At 40.5% G+C, this 27,336-nt stretch overlaps 1 protein-coding gene across 16 annotated transcripts in view; it reads left to right on the top strand.

Annotated features, from left to right (window-relative positions):
• Positions 1-27,336, top strand: part of kmt2ca (lysine (K)-specific methyltransferase 2Ca) — a 191,174-nt gene that overhangs the window by 136,187 nt on the left and 27,651 nt on the right. For 8 of the 16 annotated variants that reach the window (XM_083543047.1, XM_083543046.1, XM_083543045.1 and 5 more), the window contains 19 exons: positions 61-170; positions 340-435; positions 957-1,169; positions 3,466-3,594; positions 8,031-8,150; positions 8,435-8,559; positions 13,788-13,983; positions 15,878-15,964; positions 16,270-16,317; positions 18,999-19,136; positions 20,336-20,365; positions 21,377-21,511; positions 21,603-21,750; positions 21,844-22,070; positions 22,155-22,228; positions 22,326-22,520; positions 23,057-23,203; positions 23,628-25,403; positions 25,482-25,807. In XM_083543047.1, coding sequence (XP_083399173.1) covers positions 61-170; positions 340-435; positions 957-1,169; positions 3,466-3,594; positions 8,031-8,150; positions 8,435-8,559; positions 13,788-13,983; positions 15,878-15,964; positions 16,270-16,317; positions 18,999-19,136; positions 20,336-20,365; positions 21,377-21,511; positions 21,603-21,750; positions 21,844-22,070; positions 22,155-22,228; positions 22,326-22,520; positions 23,057-23,203; positions 23,628-25,403; positions 25,482-25,807 — 4,320 coding nt within the window. The remainder of the gene's footprint in view (positions 1-60; positions 171-339; positions 436-956; positions 1,170-3,465; positions 3,595-8,030; positions 8,151-8,434; positions 8,560-13,787; positions 13,984-15,877; positions 15,965-16,269; positions 16,318-18,998; positions 19,137-20,335; positions 20,366-21,376; positions 21,512-21,602; positions 21,751-21,843; positions 22,071-22,154; positions 22,229-22,325; positions 22,521-23,056; positions 23,204-23,627; positions 25,404-25,481; positions 25,808-27,336) is intronic. The other 8 variants (XM_083543038.1, XM_083543039.1, XM_083543042.1 and 5 more) reach the window with 5 other exon arrangements.

Here is a 27,336-nt window from a genome sequence, read left to right on the forward strand (position 1 = left end):
TGAGTGTGTGTGTAGTGTATGATTGAGATCAGGGTGTAACTCATTCTGCTGGTTGCTCAGGTGGATGCACGCATGCTGTCAGTTGCTGATCTCGTATGAAGAGGTGGAAAACGCGGCGGACAACGGCTTTGACTGCACCATGTGCCGAATGCTGACACTCCCAAACACAGGTAGGTGCTGGAGCTCACGTTCTCTCAGGCTGAAGAGGGTAATCTCTGATGGAGCCAAACTGCTTCATTACACATGTAAAAGAAGACAAGAATAAATGCATATGAGGGAAACCACAATAAGTGTGTGTGTGTGTGTGTGTGTGTGTGTGTGTGTGTGTGTGTGTTTCAGGAGATTCCATTCCGAAGCTCACAGAGAGCAGCAGCAGCAGCAGCACTACTGAGCCTCCGGTGATCATACAGACCGCACCCAGGATCAAGGAGTATGGTAAATACATGCGCGCACGCACACACACACACACCCACACCCACACCAAACCATTTATATTGTAGTCGCCTCAATTCACCTCCAAGTGTAAATAAAGAATAGTAACACTGCACACTTTGGGGTGTGTATTGTGTGTGTAAATGTGTGTGTGTGTGTGTGCGTGCGTGTGTGTGAGAAAAAGGGAAAGTTATTTAAACACAATTATTTGCAGAAGTTATTTTCATTTCGGTCTTTCAGTCTCCCGTCTTTCCATTTCCCCCGTCTTTCCATTTCCCCCGTCTTTCCATTTCCTCCGTATTTCCATCAAAGCAGCTTTACAGAGCTTCAGAATTGAAGTGACTAAACTTCTAATTCAGATTATGTAGCTTGGTTGTCATGGAAACCAGGACACTAACCCGCTGGAGAGATAATAACTAGCCGTCTTGTATGCTAGCAGTTACTGGCCCGCATCAGTCATGAAGAGACTCTGTATGTATTTAGAGAGCTGTGATATAAATTGATGGTTTTGTTCTCCCTGTCAGACTTCCAGAAGACGTACACTCAGGACGGCGTGTGTCTGACTGAATCGGGTCTGTGTCAGCTGCAGAGTCTCTCCGCGACCTCGGGGCGGCGCCGGCGAGCCAAACCCAAACTTCGCCTCCGCATCATCAACCAGAACAGCGTGGCCGTGCTACAGGCTCCAGCCGATCCACAGTCCGAGTTCTCCAGAGATGGAGACATGAACGACAGCAGAGGTGTGTATGTGTGTGTATACTGTACATACAGTATCTCACAAAAATGAGTACACTCCATATTATATATATAAAAAGCATATATGCTCCACCCCCAGGGGCGTGTCCTGCTCTACAGCATCAGCTCACTATCTGTTAAGGTTCCTACATATGTTCCTCAGCTGTCTACTTAACTTTTTTTTGTCGTTCATTTTATTAAAAGTAATCTCATGTGTACTACTTTATCTCTGGATGTAAATTGGAGCAGCAGAATTCTAGATGTAACAAGCTATAGGGTTGCCAAACTTTCTGCAAACCCTCCATGGAGACTTGGAATTTATCCCAAATTCCCCAGATGGAAACTTACCAGGAATCTATAGGAATTAAATATGACTTTGGTTTAATTGTTAGTATTAAGGCAGCTCACACACACCACAAGGACGTTTCCAACATAAATGTATGTAACACGTGTGTAATTGACATGAATAATCACCCAGGTGGATGTTTTTTGACATTATTATATAAAATAAGGAAGGAAAATGATCCATTGAGTTTCCAAGAGCTTTAAGTCCTGAATGCTGGGAAGTGACCCTGATATAAGGTGATAATCCACAGCTAAGTGTGAGACCTTCCACTGTATCCATACACACACACACACCTATCACAGGTGTTACAGGGAGCTGTGAAGAGTTTTAGCTGAACGAGTGTCCGTGGAGCCACAAATCCACACTTGAAGAATCTCGCACACTCTTTAGGAGGCACAGTAGATGACCTGAGGTGCAGCACGTCACTGTTTCCAAACTGTTCAGTTCATTTAAATTTGTAGAGCACAAACTTCTCAAATCAGCTTTACACTGATACACCGGGTGTGAAGTTGGATAAAAGAATGCATACGTTTATTTAAGTTTGTTCCTTATACTTTGTAAGTTTGTCTCGAATGAGTGAGTCAGTGGGGATTTGTAGCAAGTAAAACTCCCTGAGACTTCATGAGGAAGAAACCTTGAGAGGAACCAGACTCAAAAAGGGAAACCTCATCCTCATCTACATTTACACACCTTCAAAATAGTCGCCATTCCTTCCACTTCTGGAATAAGTCCTGGAAGTCTTATTTTGGAAGCACCTTCTGCATTTCGACCTTTGAGCTGGATCTTCATCTTCGGGAAGAGGGCGAAGTCCACAGGAGACATATCTGGGTAGTAGGGGTGGGTGTGGAAGTGAGATCGTGTGGTTTGTTTTCCGACGGTCATCATGCACAAGTTTCTGAATGGTTTTGACATTTTCGGGGGGTCAAGCTTGTCGAAGGGGTGCGTGCGCGTGTGTGTGTGTAAAATGGGTCACATAAGGACAGCCTGCATTACACAAGTGTAAGAAAAGACCTGTTTTTCTGGGGTTTATTCGGGGATAAGTGGGATTTCTTCTGGGATTTCTCACTCTTGTAATTAAGCACCTTACGTAATCGATTGTTAATACGATGCGGAGTCCATGGCGAGCTGATGGACGGTTTAAGTGCTCCAGGGTCTAATCAGCACACGGAGAAGGGAAGAAATGGAGAACGTTGGAGAGGAGGATGGAGATGTGATGCAGTGTGGGAGTGTTAAAGCGTGTAAAGAAAAGCAGTCAGAGGCATCCGTGAGAAAGACCTGATCTCGGCTCATTAATCACCTCGTGCAGCAGGGCAGGATACCGACTCGAGCTTCTGGAGCACTGAACAGGATTCCTGCTGTCCTGGAAATGCTGAGAAAGGGCATGAAATGAGTTCATTAACACCAGAGAAATGATCATTCCACTGTTATGGGTGTGTCGACAAATATAGACATTTAGTCATTATATAATTCATATTTAGCATTTTTCACTTTTACTCTTTTTAATCAAATAAAAAAAAAATTATTCTAGAATATCGGTTATTTTTTTTTTTTTTTTATATATTTTTTAATTTAGAAAATGCTTTTATTTTTTTCTTCCCCGATCTCCAAAACTCTCATGCTAATTTAAAGCTCTTTTAATCGTTCAGCTGCTTCATTCCAATTGTTTTCTTCTAGTTTTTGTTTTTCTTTCGTTTAGAAATATTACTAATTCAGGGAAACAGACGGACGGATAGGCAGACAGACAGATAGACGGATAGATAGATGGCTAGAAATCGACGGATAGAAAGATGGATAGCTATATGGATAAATAGATGCATGAATAGATCTGATACATGGAAGTTGCCGGACTGCAGGTAGCTCTCTCTCTCTTTGTGTGTGTGTGTGTGTGTGTGTGTGTGTGTGTGTGTGTGTGTGTGTGTGTTAATGCTAATGGAGATTGTTCTTGCTGTGTACAGAAGGTGATCTGATGGACTGTGAGGTAAAGTCTGACTCGAGCCCTGAGCGAGAACCCAACGATGAAGAACCGAAGAGCTCAGAAGGCCTGGATGGGATCAAGAAGAGGAAGAGGAAACCCTACAGGCCAGGTGAGGAACTGAGGAAAAGGGCCCTGTATAGTGAGCGTAGGGGGTGAGGGGTGTAAGAGAAAAGAGTGTAGTGCTGGTGAAAGGGAAGGAGAAGTGCATTTATCAGAAGGGACAGCTTCACTGGAGTGTGAAATGATGTGGCTGCACAAATCCCAACCTTAAATAGCGTCCTGTAGAGCTCCTGGCTAAGCAGCACTTCTGAGAAGAACACTTCCACTGAGCTGGAGCAGGAGAAATTCTCTCTTACAGGGAAAAGATAAGCTCTTAAAGTACATATAGTGGGAAGTTCATTATAAATAGGAGGCCGTTCTTTTATTCACTTCCTGTTATCTGTTGTATACTAATTTATTCTGTAGATCAAAATGATCATTAACTGCTTATTTATTTTATTATTATTATTATTATTTATTTTTGTTACTTTTTTTCATACAATTACTGACCCGAAACATCACAAAATAGCATTTCAGCACCTTTGGGATGAGTGTGAACGCTGACTGCACCCCAGGTTTCCTCACCTTATCTACATCACTACCTGACTTTACTCACACCTGTGTAGATCACAGACCTCCATCAGATCTACAAGGACATCTGCCTAGAAGAGTGGAGCTTATTAGAACTAAACAGCACATATCAGTCTCCTGCTCAGGGGTCCATATAGAGGAAGTAGAAGATGGTTGATCTCCTCAGTGTGTGATGCAGTCGGGCTTTAATGTGTTTCAGAGGAAATGACATTAGTGTTTGTGTCTCTGGTTAGTACGTGTGGTGTGACGGAGGATTAGGACCTTTCTTTTGTTCTTTTCTTTTTCTTTTCTTCTGATCTTTTTCTTTTCTTTTGATCTTTCTTTCTTTTCTTTTGATATTTATTTTTATTGTTATTTATTTCTTTTCTCTTGTTATTTCTTTTTTGATCTTTCTTTTTTTTCTTTTGTTCTTTCTTTCTTTCTTGCTTCCTTTCTTGCTTCCTTTCTTGCTTTCTTTCTTGCTTTCTTTCTTGCTTTCTTTTCTTTTGTTTCTTTTTGTTTTTTTTATTTCTGTATTTCTCTTTGTATTTCTGTCTTTCCTTGTCTTTTTATTCTCTTTCTTTCTCTATTTCTTTCTTTCTTTCGTTCTTTCGTTCTTTCTAGTAATATTTTTCGTTCTTTCTTTCTGTCTTTCTTTGTCTCCATATTTTTATTTTTCCTTCGTCTTTCTCTCCATCTGTTTTTTTTTTTTGTCTTTCTCTCTTTGTGTTTCTTATTCTTTTTCCCTTCTTTCTCTCTTCTTTTTTTCATTCATTAATTCATTCATCCATTTATTCAAGAAAACCTCTACGGTAGGTTTGAAAATGTAATTAAATGAGGAAAAAAGTGCTTTTTTTTTTAAACCATACATTTTAGTGAAACTCTATTCTTAATAAACATGCAAAATAAGTGCAATAATTATTATTACTCTAATTATCTATGTTAGAGTTAGCAGAGTGGAACACTGGAAGCTGAAGGTTTGAAACTATTCTCCACCAAGTGTGGCCTTCTTTCCTCCATTTCCCTCTGGGATGAATAATGTGTGATCCATCTGTCTATTATATATACAGTATGTCACAAAAGTGAGTGCACCCCTCACATTTCAGCAACCACTGTAGTGTATCTTCTCCTGGGACAATACTATAGGAATAAAACGTGTATAAACTGTCAAAAACTGTCCAGTGTTCATCTTTTGTGTTCTCTATTGGAGGGGCAGCAAAAAGTATCAAGCCTAGTTTTAAAAAAACACGCCACCAGATGGCAGCACAAGGCTGCACGCGCAGTCACAAGGAGCGCCGAACCTCATAAGTCAGTATGCTAATAGACACCGTCCGGTGTACATAGGAAACTGTGCGACTGCTGCTGTTCTGACCACATGTGCACCCTGTCACCGAGCTCTCATCTCACGTGAGAAACAACACCATCTCCCTCCTGCACATACGCTCCTGCAGACTTCACCCTCTATATATTTTATTTTATATATATATATATTTAATATAGAATCATCCTCATGCATCCACATAGAAATTTCAAGCGTATCGAAAATCCCCAGTCCCCCTTAAACATAACACAAGCCAGAAAAAGTTCTGGTGTCAGTTTTACACACAGCAGTTGCATCAACTCGTACATCGTTTTTTTACTCGAGGCAAAAAAACAAGTCTGTGAAACAAACAAAAAGTAAAAAAGCTGCATTGCCCGGAACAGCAGCAGAAAGCCTGCATTCCCGGCATCTGCTATCAAACTCAGACTTCTGCTTGTCAAATCGTATGGAACAATGTACTAATTATTTGTCCAGGAATTATGCAAATTCTCCCTAATTGTTTGCTCGCTTGCGTATAAAGAAAAGCCTGTGATATATGTGCGGCGTTCCCGATTTCGTTTCAAACACCCTTTAATTACATTTGACATTCACAACTTTCCAGCCGTAGCGTCGTTTCGGTTTCCGAAATGCACCAAAAAAACCTTTTCAATTGACATTGACTGGTCATCATTCCGTCGCGCTTATCATTTGTGTAATATTGCTGAAATCTGATCGATACTTGGGGAACAGATAACGCGTGAATTTGCTATGTGTGATGATAAGGGGAAATTTGACCAGCCATGTGCTCTGGGGGGCTTCACGCCTTCAGTCAGACTGACACTCTGGAGGAAGCGATGACTAAATTTGGGAAATATGGAAGAAAATCAGAAGTTCCCATATCCTGAAGTGAAAGAAGTTATAATGAAAAAAAATAAATAAATCTTGTTTCTTTTTTGGTTAAAGCTCATTTGTGGAACAGACAATTCCTTCATTTGCTTCTCAGCTGGATCTTTTAGATTTATTGATGGAGCACCTTCAACGATATGCATTTATCTCTAGTGAGTTAGCCGAAGGTATCTGAGGTGAGGGGGGAAAACTTCCTGAGATGGTATGAGGAAGAAACCTTGAGAGGAACTAGAGTCAAAAGGGAACCAGTCCTCATCTGGGTGACTTATAAGGGTCGGTGCGCCCTGTGACTGTGGGTGCAGCCTTGTGCTGCCATCTGTTGGCGTGTTAGAAAACTAGTCTGGATTGTGTACATTTGTACATTCTATTCGGTCATTCAATCAATGGTCCTGTAAAGAGTGGAGCAGAACTGCCTGATGATTACTGCAGTAGTATCAGTAAAGTGTCCTAGTGGTGTAGTGTAGAGTTCAGTAGGGTGATGGCAGATGGGTAAAGCTGAAACTGAAAAGAAAGCTGCTTCATGAAGCCTGTTTAATTGATTTTCAACTAACCATCGGTGGACACTTAAGCGCAAAACCAAAAAAAAGCGTCTTCATGGTTTCTAAGTGGAGCCGCTCCCAGTCATCTCAGGCATCTTTAGGTTGTCCAATGTGGAGCCTTTCTCATCAGCGGTGAGAGGTTTCAAATCCACTTGATGAGAACTCCACTTAATAGTCCATGAGGATGGATCGGACGTGTCTGGAGAGCAGATTTTGAAAATTATAGCCCAGTTGTTGATGTAAATGTTGGACTTATGACCACAAGGTCATGAGCTCAAATCCCAGCAACACAAGCTGCTAATGCCAATGAGCAAGGGCCTTAACCCTCACCTGCTCAGCTGTATGAATGAGATATTCCTCAATTGTCCTGCCTTGGACTCATGTAACAGAGAGTTGTGTCTTTGTCATGTAGAGAACTGGAAGTTGGGTAATAGTTTGTCTGCCCCACTGGAAGGCCAGAGTTCTTTCAAACTCTTCATTCAGATATTATTGGCCTCTGAGGTAAACTGGTTTCAAACTCTGATAGATTTGGATTTAGATTGGACAGATATTTTGACATTTTTATTCACAGCACCAAATGTTAAGTGTTGGGATTCAAACCTACAACCTTCAGATCAATAGAGCGCATGTGTCCATGTGTTTGTTTCTGTATAGTTTTCTCCACAAAATAAACCAGTTTATTTCTTAATAAAGTCAGAATTGCGAGAAAACAAGTCAGAATTGTGGGAACTGCGAGAAAAAAGGACAACAAAAACAATCAGTGAAGAATTCTGGGGAATGCAGAATAAGGTGACACCGTGGTTATGGCTTTAGGTTTCTGATTGGAAGTTTTTTGAGGTGGTACCATGGTTAGGTTCTTGTGTAAGACTTTTAAGGTTTAAAAGCATCTACCGAATGTACTACTAGGCTTCTCAGAGGGTCGCGGAAGCGGCAGGCTGGACCGTGCCAGACTGGCTCGCTCAAAATAGGTTCACCTGAAATAGTTCCTGTAGTGCAGAGCAAAGCAATGAGCCAAGATGAATCACTCTGCTGCCAGACTGCAGCTCGTACACCAGCCTGAATAATAGAGATTAATACCAGTGCTTCACTGTCAATGTCTCGCATTATTTTTTCCCGACTGAATCCATTCTTACTTTTTTGTTGTTGTTTGTTTTAATCTTAAATCACTTCTTTTTTTTTTTTTTTATGTAGGTATTGGCGGCTTTATGGTTCGCCAGAGGAGCAAGACTGGACAAGGCAAAGCCAAACGATGCCTGAGTAGAAAAGACTCCACGGGATCGCTTGTAGAAAACCCCACTGGGAAAGATGACGGTAAGATCGAAATTCCAGTCCAAGTTCCAGCGCCTGGGGTTAGGGTTGCCAGTGTTGTGTGTTTTACAGCGAATTTTTTAGCTTATTTTGGAACAAAGATTCAGATGAGGTACTTTTTTTTTAATGAAAATCTGGAAGATGGAGTTGTACTGTACTGTGTAATGTAAAGTTCTGTAATGTAGTGTTGAGAATTAGATTAGAAGTTTTTCTGAGACCTTCACTGTATCCTCTATCTGTGTATGTATTGGTGTGAGTCACACTTTGCTCCTCCTCTGCTTTCTCAGGCTGGAATGAACCAGACACCCCTGTAGACGAGACGCCGCCTGTGGCCGAGCCTTTAGAAAAGGTCAAGAAGAGGTACAGGAAGAAGAAAACCAAACTAGAGGAGGCCTTCCCCTCATACCTCCAGGTACATCACTGTGATACTGTAGTCTGAAAGAGGTGGACCTTTGGTATAATTTAATAGAATTTCAATTACATTTTCCATAAAACCTCTCTTCATTTCATTGTCCATTGAAGATTTCTCTTTTTCTCCATTCCTGAGTCACACACCAACAGGAAGTGATATCTTTTGAAGATTTATTTTTTATGCTCGAAAGATGTAAGAGAGAACCAGAACTAAGTTTTCCAACCAAGAGGTCGTATAATTACATCATATTTAACCATATTTAAAATGTCAGAGTGAAGGTCTCCTGCTTATTTCAGCCACATTGATGAGATAAACGGTCGATTCCATTCAGCAGCTTCACAAGTGGCCAAATCACCAGTTTAGTTCATTAAAAAAAAAATAAGGACCACCCTGGAGAGCTCAGAAACGCCAACGGATGAGTTAAAGCAGATGATTTCAGAATTCTTTCCTCCACAAGATCTGGCCAAGTCAAGAGTTGGAGCATCGTTTGTCGAAGTCTACAAATCTAGAATGTAGAAATCTCGAGATCCAAACTACTCACAACACTCAACAGACTGTTTGGATTAAACTTAAAAAAAAAAAATAAATAAATATATATATATATATATATATATATTGTTACTATGCAAAAGGAAAAAAAAGCCTTGTAGTTCTTAATTAGAAAGTAATACATTAATTAATCATTTAAAAAGAATTTCTAAATAAGTGTTTTTTAATTCATTTATTCAACTTTTCTTTATTTCTAAAAAAAAAAAAAAAATTTGTTTTTAATTTATTTTTTTTGTTTTTTTGTGAGCAATTGAAGCTCATCGTTCCCAAGAACAGCTACAACATGCAAAAAATAAACACTCCGTGTAGCCCTCGATCTGCTTAGTCCATGTGTCCAATTACTTATGAGCCCAAGCAGACAAAAAGGCATCATTTTTAAAACCCTCGAATCAAAGCTGTGAACATCTACACTTTAGTCGCATCTTCATCGCTTCATTTGAGAGATGTTTTGGTTTTGTTTCTTTTACTCTCCGTTCGTTTATATATATATATATATATATATACACACACACACACACACACAGTGTATATACAATTTAGAACAGATATTTGTATCTGTTTATAATAATAGTGTTTCATTTTTATAGTGACTTTTTGGAGCTCATGAAGGGTCAAACTGTTATGGCTCAATATCTTCTCATCTCAGGTTCCTGATTAGATTGTAGTCAACTTATTGATATATAGACGCCCTTTTCCAAGCATTAGGACAGGGACCGAAGAATGAATGGATGGATGGATGGATAAATCGGTTGATACATAGACAGATAGAGGGGGAGTGGAAGCTCAGTGGTTAGGGTGCTGGTTACTGATCGAAAGGTCGGGGGTTCAAGCCCCGGTATCGCCAAGCTGCCACTCTTGGGCCCTTGAGCAAGGCCCTTAACCCTCTGTGCTCCAGGGGTGCTGTATCATGGCTGACCCTGTGCTCTGACCCCAGCTTCTGAGCAAGCAGAGATATGCGAAGAACGAATTTCACCTTGCTGTAACGTGTATGTGACAAATAAAAACTATTCTATCTATTAGATAGATAAACGGATGGATGGATGGATAGAGTGGTAAATAGATCGATAGGTACAGTGAATGTCTGAAGTTGGGAAAAACCTAGTCTATCGTTTTTATTGCTGTTCTTTCAGTTTCTATGCAACAAACTCGGTGAGAAAAAAAAAGGAAAAAAACAAGAATTGGACAGTGACTGACTGAAAAAAAGTAAAAATAAAAAAGTGACATTTCTGACTAACAGAAAAACTGTACGACGGAGAGCAGGAGAGATGATGTTACCATGGGGATGGAGGGGTGGATGGATGGATGGATGGATGGATGGATGGATGGATGGATGGATGGATGGATGGATGGATGGATGGATGGATGGATAGTTGGGTGGATGAATAGTTGGATAGGTATGTAAATGGATAGACAGATGGATGGATGGATGGATGGATGGATGGTTGTATAGGTATGTAAATAAATACAGATGGATGGAGTGGTTGGATGGATAGATAGATGGATGGATAGGTACAGTAGATTAGATAGATTGTTTGTGACTGTGTTGTGAGGAGTGCCTGATGATGATGGCATGCTCTATACATCTGTAGATCTACTGTGATAAACAGGGTCTTCAGCACTGTACCACCACCACCATGCTTCACAGACATGATGAAGGTTTACAGGAAAAAGAGAAGGTCTTTTAGACGTTGTGAGTAGAGGCGTGATTTCCTCTCTGGAAGTCGAATTCCCTGTTAGCCTTCAGCAGAAATAAAAGCTATTTGTCGTGGTCTTCTCTGAAAGCTCCATGCCCCTGTGGAGCAGGACTTGGGTTTGGCATTAGTGTGAACAGATCTCTGCTCGTCAGCGTGAACACGTCTGCTTTCAGAAGGATGCTCATGCTCAGCGCTGGCAAGCCGGCCATGCATTAAGTGCACCAGCTGTCATTTCAGGCTCTTCCTGTTCAGCAAGCCTCAAATTAAACTTAAAGGTCCTCACCAGAGACACGACTTTAATCAATTATTTAAATCCCAGCGCATTAGGCTTTTAATGTTTTAGAGCAGCAGGGAGCAGTCAGATTGATAATCGCGATCTGTCAGATACAACCAAGTGCTAGCGAGTTACTTAGCGAGAGAGCTCGCCTTTATCCGCATTTCACACTTCATTATCAAATCGTGACTCTACTCCGAGCAGATCTTTATATATCTTTATATGTCTGAGTGTGTGATGCTTTTCATCAACATGATACCATTAATCAGACAACAGGATTTGTACCAGCAATATGCGCAAAAGTATTGACTTTTCCAGCCATATGTGATTCTTCCCCAACAAAGTTTGAGGCACACGATAGTATGAAATTTTCCCTTCACTTGGACTAGGAGGCCCAAACGTGCTCCGGCATGACGATGCCCCTGTGCACAAAGCAAACTCCATAAAGATACATGACTTAAAAGTACATTTCTACTTACTGCTCATTATAAATACAACAAATAGCAATAGGTGTTTGTAACATTTTATATTATTGATATTATTATGAAAAAAAATCTAATGAATATTATATATATATTTTTTTTTTATTATTATATTTTTATTTATTTTTCGTTAAAACAAAACAACAACAGAGCCGATCAGTCAACACACACAGCATACACTCAAGCGTATTAATAACAACAACATAACGCTAATACGGGAAAGTGACCATGGTAAGGCAAAGGGCAAATCAAAACAGGATGGAAACAACTACAGATGGGTAAACAAAACAAAACACAAAAAAGAAGAACATAAATCAGGGCTAGGGTCTTGCCTGCAGAGTAAGTAAACCCCACAAAGGGGCCCATATCCGCCAGAATACATCGGACTTATTCTGTAAGTCGTACGTAATTTTTCCAAAGGGAGAAGATTAGCCATTTGTGCTAAACACATCTTTAAAGTTGGTACCTTTGGAGATGACCAGAGAATATGTATGCATTTCTTCGCCAGATAAGTAATTATATTTAACAAAGACTGTGAGTCAGTAGAGAAATCCAGTGATGTTTTGCAGTTTAGTAAATAAATAATTGGAGACAAAGTAAATTGTCTATCCAGCGTCTTCTGAACCATATCATGTACCTCCTGCCAAAAAAGTTTGATGTTCTTAAAGTCCCAAAATAAATGCATCAAAGTTCCTATTTCAGATTTGCATTTAAAACACATCCGAGATACGTTTGGGTACATTTTGTGGAGACGTACTGGGGTAAGATATATCCTGTATACAAATTTGAACTTTTGTTCATGCACAGAGCTTGAGATTGATTTATGAAAAACCTCCTCTCGTATGGAGAGCCATTCGTCATCAGTAAATGACTGGCCCATATCCCTTTCCCAAAGGGTCCAAAGGAGAAGAGGTTTCCGATAACAGAGAATACAGATAAGAAATCTGTCCCTTTAGCGCCCCCGGAAGAAGAAGGTTATCTTCAACATCAGAAAGTTCCCAGCGAATTTTCCCCTGTCTCACTTCAGACTGAATAAAATGCCGCAATTGGAGAAATTTGAAAAAAAATCTGTTTTGGGAATTTGGTAATCCATCCTAAGCGTCTCAAAAGATTTAAACACCTTTCCTGTAAATAAATCAGCCAAAGTAGATATACCCTTTTCTGCCCAGGCCAGAAGGCCAATACCCGCTAACGAGTCAGGGAAGTCAGGGTTCAAAGCAATCGGGGATTGCATGGACAAATTCTTGGGGACATTGAGATATCTCCTGACATCATCCCAAGCCTTATATATATTTTTAATTAATTATTTAGTATATGATGTTTAAGTTATTTTAATTTTATCGTGTTATAATATTTTTGAATTATTTGAAGTATATGTAACTTGTACTATTTTATACTCAAACACAATGTACAACACAATTTTATAGGATTGACACGGTTGGCTTATGAAATCTTTAATTTTTTGTTAGTTTTTTACTTAATTGATTTGAATGAATTAATTACATTTTGAAAAAGAATTATAAATTGCACTATACATTAATTTTTATTTTTTTATTAATCAATCAATTAATATTTTTAATAATTCTATAAATTGCACCATTCACCTAGTTGAATCAGTTTATTCAATTATTCAATTATTTATTCAATTATTTATTTTCTTTATTTATATGATTCTATAAATTACAATATCTACCCAGTGTTTATTGTATTTTTTAATTATTTATTTTATTCATTTTATTTATTATTGTGTAAATTGCACTATTTACCCAGTGTTTTTTTGTTATTAATAAATAAATAAATAAATGAATTAATTAAATAGATTTTTTTATTCACCCAGTGTTTAAAAAAAAATTAATTTAAATAATTAATTAACTATTTTGTTTTTTTATATTTTTATAAATTGCACTATTCACCCAGTTTTTTAATAAATAAATAAATAAAATAATTTTATAAATTGCACTTTCCAACCAGTGTTTATTTTAAGTATTTTGTTTATTTTATTTTTTATAGTTCTATCGTTTGCTCTATCCACCTTCCCCGACACTTTGTCCCTGAAATGTCCTTAGTCTCCACCGACGTTGACCCTTTGACACATTTTGCCCTGTAATACTGTGCTCCCACCACCATGCTTCACATCTGGTCAGGTGGAGGCTGATTGTCAGACAGCTGCAATTTTTCCGCTGCTTTCAGAGTTGCTTATTGCTGTTTGTCTTTGCTGGGGTCTTGCAGGAGGCTTTCTTCGGGAAGGAACTCTTGGATAAAAGTAAACAGAGTAAACAGGCGTTGGAGACGAGGCCAGTAGAGGAGGAGTTGGCACACGGAGACAGCAAACCACCCAGTGCCAACTCCAGCTTCCTGGATCCCTCTTCAGATCCACTTCTCAGTGCTGCAGCCACTCCAATCTCCGGAAAAGCTGGGACTCTGCGTATGTTCTCTCACACACACACACACACACACACACACACACACACACACACACGCACACACATGCATACATACATAATTAGACAGATAAACACGCATCTGTCTAAACACTATTCTTCTTTTTTCTAGTTTTTCTTTCTACCTTTTCTTCAGTGCACTAAACTGTGTAAATATTCCTCCATAATTGGGAGGAAATAACTTATCTTTTCTATCTATCACTTCCTGTTGGCTTCTCCAGAGTCTGTAGGGAAGGAGAGTGTGCTTTATCAGTTCTTATTTCTCTTCCTCCTTCTCCCAGAACACAGTGTAAAGCTAAAGCACACTCGTTTATCTCCTGCACAAGGGCGTGTATTTGTTTGTATTTTTGCTGGAGGGGGAAAAAAAAAAGATGCCGCTTTGGACCTTTTTTTTTTTTTTTTTTTTTGGTCCTCTTTGATCCTTAACAAGTACATTCTTGAAAGCAGTTCAAGAAGAGGCTCATTTCAGTCAACTCACTGTCCTGTGTGCCTCCTCATCCTCAGTTCTGTCATGCTTCATTTAAATCCTGCCCCGCAGCCCAGCACTCATCTCCGAGTCCTCAGTGCGAGCCAGGACTAAGCTGCACTTAAAACCCAATTTACCAGCCCTCATCCCAGTTCCCTGAGTTCCCCTGTCTGGCCACTTTGGAAAGGATAAAAGCCCTGGTAATCAAAGAGTCAGGTTTTTTTTTTATTTTAAGCTTCACTCGTGTTGGCTTTGAGAAAACGCTTTCCGGTCAGTCATGAGCACAAAGAAGTTGAGGCTGTTCTTTAACTATCACATGTCTGTTCTCTTCAGATCTTTTTCTCTTTTTCATCTTCATTTTATTCTCTCTATGAAAACTGCAACAGGATCAAAAGTCGTTCAGTATATACCTGGATTCAGCTACGAGTTTATACACACTGCATGGTTTTAATTCTTAGTGTCTTTTGTGATATCGAACCAAGTAATCATAATCGCGTTTGTTTTAGATGCCGATTTATTTATTTCTGTTTCACTCTACAGCTTTGTGTTTATCATTATTTAGCATCATGTTTTATTTCGAGTTCATTCGTGGGGGTGTAACGAACACATCGCTGCGCAACAAGCCGACGTGCACCGCGTCGAAAACTCCATCAATTCTACGAGGCGGTATGAAAAGGTTTCGTGCCCAGTTTTGTAACACGCCAACAGATGGCAGCACAAGGCCGCTCGCGCAGTCACAGGGAGCACCGACACTCATAAGTGTGGCAAAAGACATCGTCCTGTGCACATCGAGAGCTGGTGCTGTTCAGATCACGTGTGTACGCCGTCACGCGCGAGTTTTTAGCAGGGAATAACGTGAACTCTCTGTTTTGATGCCACATCGCACGTGTAATATAATTGATCTGTCTGAACCCCAGAGCTCCCGGTCTGAACGAACCGTGCACGCTAAAATATACAGAGAGCACGCTGGTCACGTGATCAGTTCATCTTTCATGTGATCATCTTATCTCTAATTGGAATTAAAAAACCCTCAGTTTCACGTTACAGTGTGGATTCTGAAAAAAGAGGCTTTCGAATACGACGTCACGTGACAACCGCTTTTCCTCGACAAGTTCAGACGTTTCAGTGCGGACGCTTTAGACGAAAAACGACGTCAGATTTATCCGCGTTAGTGCAGACGTGGCCTTGTGCAAACCTTTTCAGCCTCTTTGAACTTGAGTCATCAAAAAGTAGCAGATTTCACTTTCCAAAAATTTTTATTTCAAATTTTGCTGGGTTCCCCGAATCGAATCCTGGTCCGAGTGTATCGTTACACCCCTAACGTTAGGAGCGGTTTCCAGCACCTTCTCTCGGGTCTGGTTTATCTCAAGCTTACTCACAGTCTCAGAAACCGTTATTCTCTCGATCTTCAGCCATTGCACAGGACCACTTAACCGAGTTGGTTCTCCATTCAGACGATGATCTCCTCGGGATGCTGTCGGATGCGGGCCAAGATTCAGGTAGACCCCGTCCCCCCACACACCCCCAATCAACCCCCCCACCCCACCCCTTTCCAGAGTGTATTCCCTGGCTACGCCTCCTGGCTCTGTTCTTTTTCCTGCAAATGCTCCCTCTAACCCAGATTGATGCAGCACTCTCTCTTCACCTCATTCACACACATTTGTTTGGCTTCATTGCAATGTTCTGGTTTGCTTTCATTCTGTGCATCAACATTTTTTTTTCCTTTGCAGTGCTTGATTTTGATTTTAACGCTTTGCTTTTTTTAATATATATATTCTTTTTTATCTGGTTTGGGTTCCTGTAGGTCTTGATTTATGCCCTTTCCAGGTGGACAGCTCCCCCTCTCCGTTCGGTAAGAGCTTAGCAGTAGAGCAGCCTTGGCTGTAGGAACAGAGCTATCGTGTTTTTCCCTCCAACATGCCTCTTTGACTTCCTGGTTCTCTGAATCTGTGCATGCATCTCTTTCCTGTACACTCATTCACTCACACTCTTCTCTGCTCCGGCTTTCCGACGCTAACCGACTAATCCGACTCCAGATCCGCATCGATGTCGGGGGTCTAACGAGTCTCACCTCGTGTGTTTGTTTTAAGGAAGAAGGAAGATTAGCCGAGCGTGAAGCTCGCTCTTAAAATGACGGCTTCGTAATTCATCTCTCTCGCAAAGTGCGGGAAAGGAAGAAAAGGTCAGGTGTGGATTTTACTTCACCCACACAACGCCATTAGTAGGTTAATGGCCTTCGCTGAGCAGATCGACAAAATGTTAAGGAGAGCAGGGTCTTGAGTGGGTTTCTCTCTCGACTCATGTAATAGTAGGATTCAGTGATGGACGAGGTACACAAACATGTAGTTAAAGTAGAGATGCACTTTAAAATATGACTCCAGGAAAAATTATCCCTTTAAACTTTCACTTGAGTAAAATTACAAAAGGTTTTGCCTTCAAATGTACTTAAGTATCCAAAGTACTGATTTATTATAACTATAATGTTCCTGTTATTATTTTAGTCACATGACTCTTTACTTAATCACCTGTTTATGTGAAAAGACTCGAATGTGACTCTCAGCACACTGATCTATTAATAGAATCATATTAATGACTCAAACACTGATTTCTATTACAAAAAAAACAAAATCACATAAATGAGGTCACGTGTGTTGTCTGGAGTTTCTTCATCATTTATTCCTCTCTAAATGTTCTGAATGATGTTGAACTGATGCTGAACTGTATGTTGGTGATCAGTAGATGCACCAAGCGCCAATCAGAACACGTGTAAAACAGAGCGTGCGCTCGACCCTGATTGGTGAAACCACGACTGATTTCACTAAATCTTGTTGAGTAAAAAGACTTAGAAATGTAGTGAAGTTACAGTAAAAATCTCCTCAGAGGTGGAAACACTTCAGTAAAGTACAGATACGTGAAAAAGCTGCTTAACTACAGTAACAAATTACATTTACTTCCTTACTGTCCACAGCTGCCGGGCATCCAATTATACCAACACACAAGTAGTGAAGAACATTTCTTTTACCTTAGAATCAGGACTCATATATAGTTATGTAGAAGATTTGTAACCATGCAGAGTTACACTACACAAGCGCAAAAGTGACCTAATTTCAGAGCTCCTGAGATGTGTGTGTGTGTGTTTGTGTTTGTGTGTGTGTGTGTGTGTGTGTGTGTGTGTGTGTGTGTGTGTGTGTGTGTATACACATCTACACTGATCAGCACAACATTATGACATCAGAACAATATGATTGGTGAAGTGAAAAACACTGATTATCTTCATCATGGCTCCTGTTAATGGGTGGATTTATTTATTAGGAAGCAGGTAAACATTTTGTCCTCATAGTTGACGTTAGAAGCAGGAAAAATGGGCGAGCATAAGTATCTGAGCGAGTTTGACAAATTGTGACGTCTAGACGTCTGGGTCAGAGCATCTCCAAAACTGCAGCTCTTGTGGGATGTTCCTGGTCTGCAGTGGTCAGAATCTATCAAAAGTGCTCCAAGGAAGGAACAGTGGTGAACCAGCGACAGGGTCACGGGGGACGAGGATCATTGATGCACTTGAGGAGAGAAGGCTGGTCAGTCTGGTCCGATCCAACAGACGAGCTCCTGTAGTTTAAACTGCTGAAGAACTTCATGCTGCTGATGCTTGAAGGGTCAGCACCGTTTTAGCAGTAAAAGGGGGACAGACACAATATTAGGCCGGTGGTCTTAATGTTATGACTGATCAATGTATATATATTTGCCAAGGTCCAGACTCCTACATCCTCCACTCACTATAATAACATTCTCCCAATCATAACCGGGTCTGAAACAGGAAATAGGACAAATCTGACCAGTGTGAGAACTCTTTCAGCCTTTATGCTTTATCAGATGTACAAAACTTGAAGAGCAAATCGGTCTGAAACACAAGTTTGAAAATGAGCTGAACTTTAGGGAACATTATTTGTATAAAGGTTAGAATCTGGGTTTATTAAAACAAAAAAAGCAGTGGATTTTTTTTTTTTCTCCTCACAATACAAAGTTTTTTGTTCAATTACTGAATATAATGATCTCGGCGAACCCGCTCTCCTCCCTTTCAGGATTAATCACCGCAATCGCATATTATTCCTTATCGATTCCGTCCTCCTCTCTTTTAATATGCCGGGATGCAGGGATTTTTGTTTGTTTGTCCTCCACACACACTTGGTTGGCAGGCAACACAAATGAGGTTGCTGTTATTCACAGAAAATTGAGTTAAGGTGGAGGGAAGGGGGAGGGGGACGACGGCGAAACATAAGCGTGGAGAAAAATTATTTTAGCATGACAAGAAAGATTGGTCCTCACGCTCTTTTCCTTTTTCCCCCCCGTCCTTTTTTTTTTTTTTTTTCCTGTCTGAGCACTCAGACGCGGTGGAAAATAAATTGGTTGTCAGCGCTGATTTTCGGCCTCCTAGTTAGACAGCTCGAAGTTTTTTTCTTTTCTTTCCATCTTGGGTTCAGGAAACGTCCTTGTCTCAGTCGAAATCTAATGAGAACCCAATCCTCTGGTTTCCTTCAGCTGGTCTGGATATTGGGGCCATTTCTGATGACCCCTCAGGTCCGCCTCAGCCTGTTCCTGCCCGGGGACCTCGACAATTGCAGGAGGAACCTCTGGATGTGATTCTCAGCCCTGAACTGGACAAGATGGTGACTGATGGTGAGGATCTGTAATTAATGAATGCGAAGCTTTGGGACGTTGTAGTGGATAAAATTGCGAATTTCGAGTCACGCTTCTGACAAATACACATTTGAACTCAATTAGATCATTTATAGAAGGAAATCTTCAGATTTTTCTGGGTTCCAAGTTTATGAAATACCACCTTTTGAACTCATACATCACAAACTAATGGCAGAAGGAATGTGGCGGATATAACGATAGTAAATTGTATGAAATAAGACCTAGTATGTAAAGCAGTTTCAAATCAAGGCACTGTCTACACTAGGTTCCACTCTAGACTGGTGGGTGAAGCTCCTCCCTTATGTCTCTCATGTCAGGTTCCTTTGACATCTTGTTGGACTGTACTTTAAGCTAGTAAACACTTTTATTCAGAAACATGTTCACAGCGGATTTTCCACAAAGTTTACGTCATAATTTCATGCGAACCTGAAATGTTTTATATAGTAATTTTATGGATTGATAGATAGATAATGACTTTGCGCCTGCCATGATGTTAACGTTAAAACCTGATAAACACACATATTCTCCTACATGTTAGGAGGATTCAGCAAAGATGCATCAAAATGCATTTTCAAATTAAACACTTTAAGTAAAAACTTCAAGTGTATCAAAATAAACTACAAAATACAGCAGCAACAAGGAAACATGACATTTCTTTAAACCTTCCATCAATTGGTCTGTTTGATTTGTTTCTTCACAATCACACAGATTTGGTTTATTAAGTAAACAATGTTTGATAGCAGCAGCTTTTCTCTGGTCGAGTCACACAATAGATTTTACATGCGGACGACTGACGGCACCTGCATTCATAGCAACTAGTTTCTAACTAATTAATCCTTTGATTGTTAATCATTAATATAATAATATATTTGTGTGTCAGGAAGTCATTCATGCAAAATCATGATCCTACTAAACACCTACTTCATTTAGGGTCCAATATTCAACAATCAAATATTTATTTCTCAATCATGGGACAAATATTTGCAAGCTGGCAGCTGCATGTTTCTTACCTTTACCCCCTTCTTCCATACAGATCAATTTTCTGTTCTGATAGCAACAATCTGGGCAAAATACTGAGTAGGCACCAATCAGAGGCCGCATTTTTATGATGTTGTTTTTATGATGTTTTTAATACATTTCTATATAATCGGATGTTTGTTTGTTTTTGTTTTTTTTAGGGTCTATTCTCAGCAAGCTCCAGATTCCAGGTTTGTATGTCTAATTATTGGGACATGTTTAGATCTCACCTTACTGTACATGATATTTCTTATCTTTAATCAGTTCATGTGTATAAGCGACCTGTGAAATGTCTTCACGTCGCTCTTTTTAATACACATCTACATTTAGTAAGGGTGTAACGATATATCGTGAGACGATGCTTTTTGATGTCAAATGTGCAAAATATCGACATTCGATTAATTGTGCACAGAAGGTGTTTAGAAGACAAATCTGCACAACCTGTAGAATTAATTTATACAGAGAACATTCGGGTCACGTGATCTCGCCTTTTCACTGAAAACCCGCGATGTGTTCCGCACTGACATGATCTGTGTTATACGATATATATGGTTACAAAGCGCTCTGATTTCAAACAAACTGTTTATGGTGCCTGAGCTAAAAGGCTGGTCATTTTAACCGACTTTGGAGCTCTATTTCGTCGTCTTTTGTTTTTTTTCCCCTGTCTTTGTTTCAAAGTCGTTTTGTTTATCCAATCAGAATTTTTGAGCTAAATTGTTGCGTTTAATAGGAACTGATTTTGTTGATTAATAGAAGCACTTGAGCCCAAACAAGTTGAATGTATTTATTAGTAGGTGAGAAAACCATAGTTTATGTAGATTGTACCTGTGGTGTAAAAGTACAAACTCAGCACCTAAAACCCCCACAATTGGAAGATGGTAGCTCAGTGGATAAGATGTTGGACTTCTGACCAGAAGGTCATGGATTCCAATCAGAGATCCACCTAGCGGTCACTGCTGGGCCCTTGATCAAGGCCCTTAACCGTCAATTGCTCAGTTGTATACAGTAACTGAGATAACTAAGTCTCGACAAGCGGCTATAAATGTAACGTTTTGCTTCTCTGAATTTTTTTTTATTGCTTTTAGAATGATTTTGACATAAGTGGTGTAATAAGTGTTATAACAGTCGTATATTGTTATTATCATTATAATAATTCGTATCGGTGGCCTCAAATGTTAACCCGACCTCCTGTCTTTATTTAGAGCTAGAAGGAAAAGACGTGGAAGACTTGTTTACAGCCGTGTTAAGCCCAAGCACCAGTCAGTCGTCTCAACTAGCACAGCCTCCCAATACCATCCCTAATGTGCCAGTCATGACGATGCCACAACAAGGACCAGGTATCTTATATCACCCCTCTGTAGGCATCTTGCACGTTTACTGTATGCTTTACTTCGACTGGTTGGAGAAATTCAATCTTCTTGCTTTCAGCTTCCGGGGATAATGCCATGTTCCCTCGCATGCCTGCTATGAATGGTATGATGGGTCCAAACCCGGTATTTCCCACAAATTCCATGATGTCCGGAGCTGGCATTTCTAGCACTTTCTCCCCTATTCACCGGATGCCTTTTTCTGAAAGGTAAAACTTGTTGTATTCTCTAATCTGAAGTGTGGATTCATGCAGAAGTTTTTCTTTTGATAGATTTCAACAGCTTGAGGTGTTTCTCTATAGGGAGAAGAATTTCAGCCATATGGCAAGCGATATGGCCGGTCCTTGGAGTGCTGCCGTTCCTACGCCTGGTCCAGCTCCTCCTGCAGAACCAGAAACGGATGTAATGTCCAATGCCCAGAGGAGTACTCTTAAGTGGGAGAAAGAGGAGACGCTCGGAGAGATGGCTACTGTGGCACCCGTGCTGTACACTAACGTCAATTTTCCCAACCTGAGAGAGGAGTTTCCAGGTGCGTCCCCGTCCCGGTTTTTCTACAACATCTTTCTGGAGGTAGCTCATGTCCACAGAGTAATGGTTTGAATATTTTCCGTAGATTGGTCCACTAGGGTAAAGCAAATTGCAAAACTGTGGAGAAAGGCTAGTTCTCAGGAAAGAGCTCCGTATGTGGTAAGATGTAGCTAATTATTTTTTGTGTGCGTGTTTCCATTCGATTTTATTACGTGAGCTAAAGAAATGGAAATTTGTAAACATTTTTTCCCTTTAGCAAATGGCTCGGGATAACCGAGCGGCCCTCCGTATAAATAAGGTTCAGCTGTCTAATGACACGCTGAAGAGACAGCAACATCAGCAGGCTCCTGACCATTTTGACCCGAGCATGTCCATGGACACTGAGCAGCTCTTCAAAGACCCCCTCAAACAAAAGGAGTCTGAGCACGAGCAGGAGTGGAAATTCCGACAGGTGATTGACAGCCCTGGAAATTATTTTCCTTGTTTGAATAATGTAGCTTCAAGCTGGGTTTCCTAACCCATTGATATCAAGGCTCTGGCTTTTTAATTAATTTCGATCAGCTCCATCACTTTTAACCTTAATTGACTTCATTTGGCCGTTTGACTAACATCATTAAGTCACCATGTCACTAAAGATCAGGACAAGAAAGGTTCTCACCGTTCCTGTTTTCGGTCAATTGAATCCTGAGGAGGAAAATCTGATTGGATACTGTTTTAGATTAACGTACTGTTTGGGTTATAATTAGTATATATATAAAAAAAAATTGCCTGTAAGTTTGGAATGCTGAGAAATCCTACCTATGGGAATGTCCCCCAATTTTAAAAGTTTTCTGCAGGGTTACCTCAACTGTGCATGATGGGTATTTTCTGTAAAGCCAACACGGCCTGTAGCGAAATATTATGTAAATGCATGGTTAAGTGGCTATTTCTTTCTTTACATTTGGAATTTGCCATACAGTCTACTAATTCTTAATTTGCATTTAAAAGGGAGAGTTAAATCAGATGTTGGGACCCCTTAAGAAGCAACAGGAAAAGGTCCCAAAAAGCAAAGCCATAAAATCAACAAATAAAGACGTCCTTTTTGGACATTCCAACCAAGCGTCTATAGCTGCAGGATGTGGAAAAAAATCTCTGGTAAGATCCTAAAGCGAGGCACAGTTCTGGCATTCACCTGCCAAGAAGCAATAAAGACAAACTGTACAAGATGCAGGAAACAATGCAGAAAGTTGAGTTGTAGAGGGAAATTTTCTTTGATTATTTTTTTATATATATATATATATATTTATATATTTTTCCTTGACCCGAAGCATAGGTATTAAAAAATAAATAAATAAATAAAAATCATCGTGATATTGTTATACACATTAACATTTTCCCTGCATGTTTTAACAATTCATTTTAAAATGCTCAAACCGTATTTAAGGAATGAGTGCAAAGAGCATTCTTGGCATTAGATAAACATCAAATTAAACTTCCGTTTTAATTGCTTCATCAACTGAAGTGTTGCGTTTTTTTTTTTTCCTTTGTTTTTTTTTTCTCTTCCTGGTTTCCTTGGCAGCAAATGAGACAAAAGAGCAAACAGCAGGCGAAGATCGAAGCCACTCAGAAGCTTGAGCAGGTTAAAAATGAACAGCAGCAACTTCAACAGCAGCAACAGCACCAGCAGTTCCCTGGTCAGCCAAGTGGAGATACCCCTAACAATGGGAGCAAAAGTCCCATGACCCCTCAGCCTACCAGTGGAGGCAACACCTCCCCTCTCCAACCCACGACAATCAAAGATACCTTCGTAAGACCTCAACTTCCTGGAACTCCAACCTCAAGCTCCTCTTCGGTTGAAGTGTTTTTGCGTCCCCAACTTCCACCCCCATCATCTGCGTCAAAAACCCCCACCCAGGATACCCAGTACCCTCAGGGGTCATCATCTCAGCCTCCGTCCCCTCAGATGTTTTCTCCAGGTTCTTCGGGTTCCCGACCGTCTTCTCCCTGGGATCCTTATGCTAAAATGGCCGGAACGCCTCGACCCCCGCCGTCAGGATCAAGCACACCTCATAGATGCTCAATATCTGACATGCAAGAACGGGGAAGACCTTCTCCAGCTCACGAGCCTTTTGGTTCCCAATCGCCTGTGAGTGCTGAACACAGACCAGCAGACCCCTTTGTGAAACCTGTGGGTCTCCCCAGGGCTGGGTGTGTATCAGAGCAGCAGCATCTTCAGCAGCAACAACAACAGGGTAGATACCTGCTGGCTAATCCGACATCTGGAGATTTCACCAGGCCAAACCAGAGATCAGAAACGTACCAGAGAACGCCTCCACGCGTTGTGTTGTCAGACCCTTACTCCAGGCCGCTGCTAACTCCGGTTCCTGGAAGTAACGAATCTGGATCTGTGCCACTCTTTAAAACTCCCATGCCTCCTTCTCATCCTCCTCAAGACGCCTTTAGTACAGGACAGCTAAGCATGAGACGTGGATCATCAGATCATCAGCAAACCGATCCGTACGCTCACCAACCTCTAACCCCTCATCCATCGATCGGAGATGCTTTTGATGGCAGAATGATCCGTCAAGCTCCAGGTGGTCATTTTGCGCAGCCCATGCCAATGCCGAGGCATCCTCAAAGAGATCCTTATTCCCAGGCACCATCCACACCGAGACCGGATTACTCCTCCCAAATTTCCGATCCGTATTCTCAGCCTCCTGGAACTCCTCGGCCTCATGAACCCTGTGCACAGCCTCCTGGAACCCCAAGGCCACATTCTGATCCGTTCTCCTCAGTGCCTCCTTCTGCACTTCGACCGCTCGAACAGTTTTCGCAGACGCAGTCTCCATCCCACACGATGGACCCTTATGCCCAAATGCCGGGTACTCCAAGACCAGTAGCGGGAGAACGATACTCGAAATCTCCCGGTAATCAGAGAAATGCAGACTTGTACCCACCACAGGCTGCAGCTCGGACGATCAAATCAGATCCGTATGATCAACCACCTGGGACTCCAAGACCGGTTCTTAACGATCCGTTTGCTCAGGCTCCTGGAACTCCAAGACCATTACCTATGGTTCATACCCCGGATACATTTAGTCATCAGGCTCAAAACAGAATGACCGGTCCTTTCACAGGCCCAGGATCCCAAACATCTAAACATCTCGGCATTTCCGATGAAAACTTCTCCTTGCCACACATTAATCCCAATCAAACGCCTATGCATGACCCCTTTGAACATGTACCCCTGACTCCATGCTCCAGTGAAAGGCTGGCTCCAACCACAAGCAGCCCTTCTGATGCCCAGAACCCCATTCACCCACCACTCGGGGAAGCAGAGGAAAAAAACAAGCAGGTAAAATAAATGTAAGGTCATTTTAATCATCGATTACGTTCAGATTATTTTGCTCTTATTATTTTTTCCCGTTTTCAGCGTCAGAGATTACGGCAGCTGATCCTGAAACAGCAGCAGCAAAAGAGTGCTATTAGACAGGAGAAAGGACTTCAGGAGGCTACTACAGGCACTCAGTTGCACTGGCCACAGGAAGACGCCATCCAACCAAGCGACCAAGTGTTTCTCGGCCGCCCTCCTCCTCCATATCCTGGAACCCTCAGATCTTCCCCGATGCATGGAGGTCCGAGATTTCCTGGAGCTTTTTCCACCGATCAACAAGCTCCATTTCCAGATGAGTCTCATTGCCCTCGGCCTCAGTTTTCCAGGGATATAAGCAACATGGTCATGACACCACAAGGGGCTAGGTAAAATCTATTCTTTTAAAGGGTCTGGAATCTGTCTTAAGTCTTGAGTTTTCCATGCTTTTTAAATTTCATACACATGGATTCAAGGCCTGGGAAGTACTTGAAAAGTCCTCGAATGTGCTTGAGTTAAATCTCAAATCAAGTTTGTTGAGTAGAATGATGCTTGTCAATAAATGTTTGTTAGTAGTCAGATATCTAAATGTATAGCGAAAACTATTAGTGCTGCAGCTATCGATTAGTTTAATAATCGAGTATTCTAACGATTATTCCATCGAGTAATTGGATAAGCAGTACTTTTTTTTTTAATAACGCGCAATACTAAACATAGAAGAGAAAATAAGACGGGTCTCTTAAAACAAGCGTGTTTCCTTTTTAGAAGAACAAACCTTTTTATTGCTAAAATTGCATATAAGTATATCTGTGAAAACTAAACCCATTTAGTACATTTAATTGCCATATTACGTCAAAATGCACAGTTTAAAATAATCCTTTCTGTCATTTTCTTCGTCCTGAACCTTCTCCTCGGTTCTCACTATTCAACGTCTTCTGCAGTGATAGACGAAGTACATAAACCATGTAGTTGAGTTAAAGTAGAGATGCACTCTAAAATATGACTCCAGTAAAAGTGTCCCTTTAAACTTTCACTTGAGTAAAAGAACAAAAGTATTTGCCTTTAAATGTACTTAAGTATCCAAAGTACTATGATTTATTATAACTATTATGTTCCTGTTATCATTTTAGTCACATGACTCTTTACCTAATCACCTCAGTTTATGGGAAAAGACTCGAATGTGACTCTCAGCACACTGATCTATTAATAGAATGATATTAATGACTCAAACACTGATTTCTATTACAATGATCATGAACCCAAAAAATAAATCGCATAAATAAGGTCACGTGTGTTGTGGCGAGTTCGAATTGCATTTACTTGATAACTGTTCACTACTGATTACTAGAACTCTATTTATTTCAATGAATTTTACATTTCAATGAGTGCAGCTGCTTGATACAGTCTAAATTCATGAAATCTATTCATTATTTCTCTGAAATGTTAAGTTCTGTTTGAGGTCTTTCAGGTTGAGATATACAGTGAGGAAAATAAATATTTGATCACCCTGCTATTTTGCAAGTTCTCCCACTTAGAAATCATGGAGGGGTCTGAAATTGTCATCGTAGGTGCATGTCCACTGTGAGAGACATAATCTAAAAAAAAAAATGTATCCAGAAATCACAATATATGATTTTTTAACTATTTATTTGTATGATACAGCTGCAAATAAGTATTTAAACACCTGAGAAAGTCAATGTTAATATTTGGTACAGTAGCCTTTGTTTGCAATTACAGAGGTCAAACGTTTCCTGTAGTTTTTCACCAGGTTTGCACACACTGCAGGAGGGATTTTGGCCCACTCTTTCACACAGATCTTCTCTAAATCAGTCAGGTTTCTGGCCTGTCGCTGAGAAACACGGAGTTTGAGCTCCCTCCAAAGATTCTCTATTGGGTTTAGGTCTGGAGACTGGCTAGG

The sequence above is a fragment of the Silurus aristotelis genome (genome assembly GCF_946808225.1).
Source record: "Silurus aristotelis genome assembly, chromosome: 1".
Taxonomy (NCBI): domain Eukaryota; kingdom Metazoa; phylum Chordata; class Actinopteri; order Siluriformes; family Siluridae; genus Silurus; species Silurus aristotelis.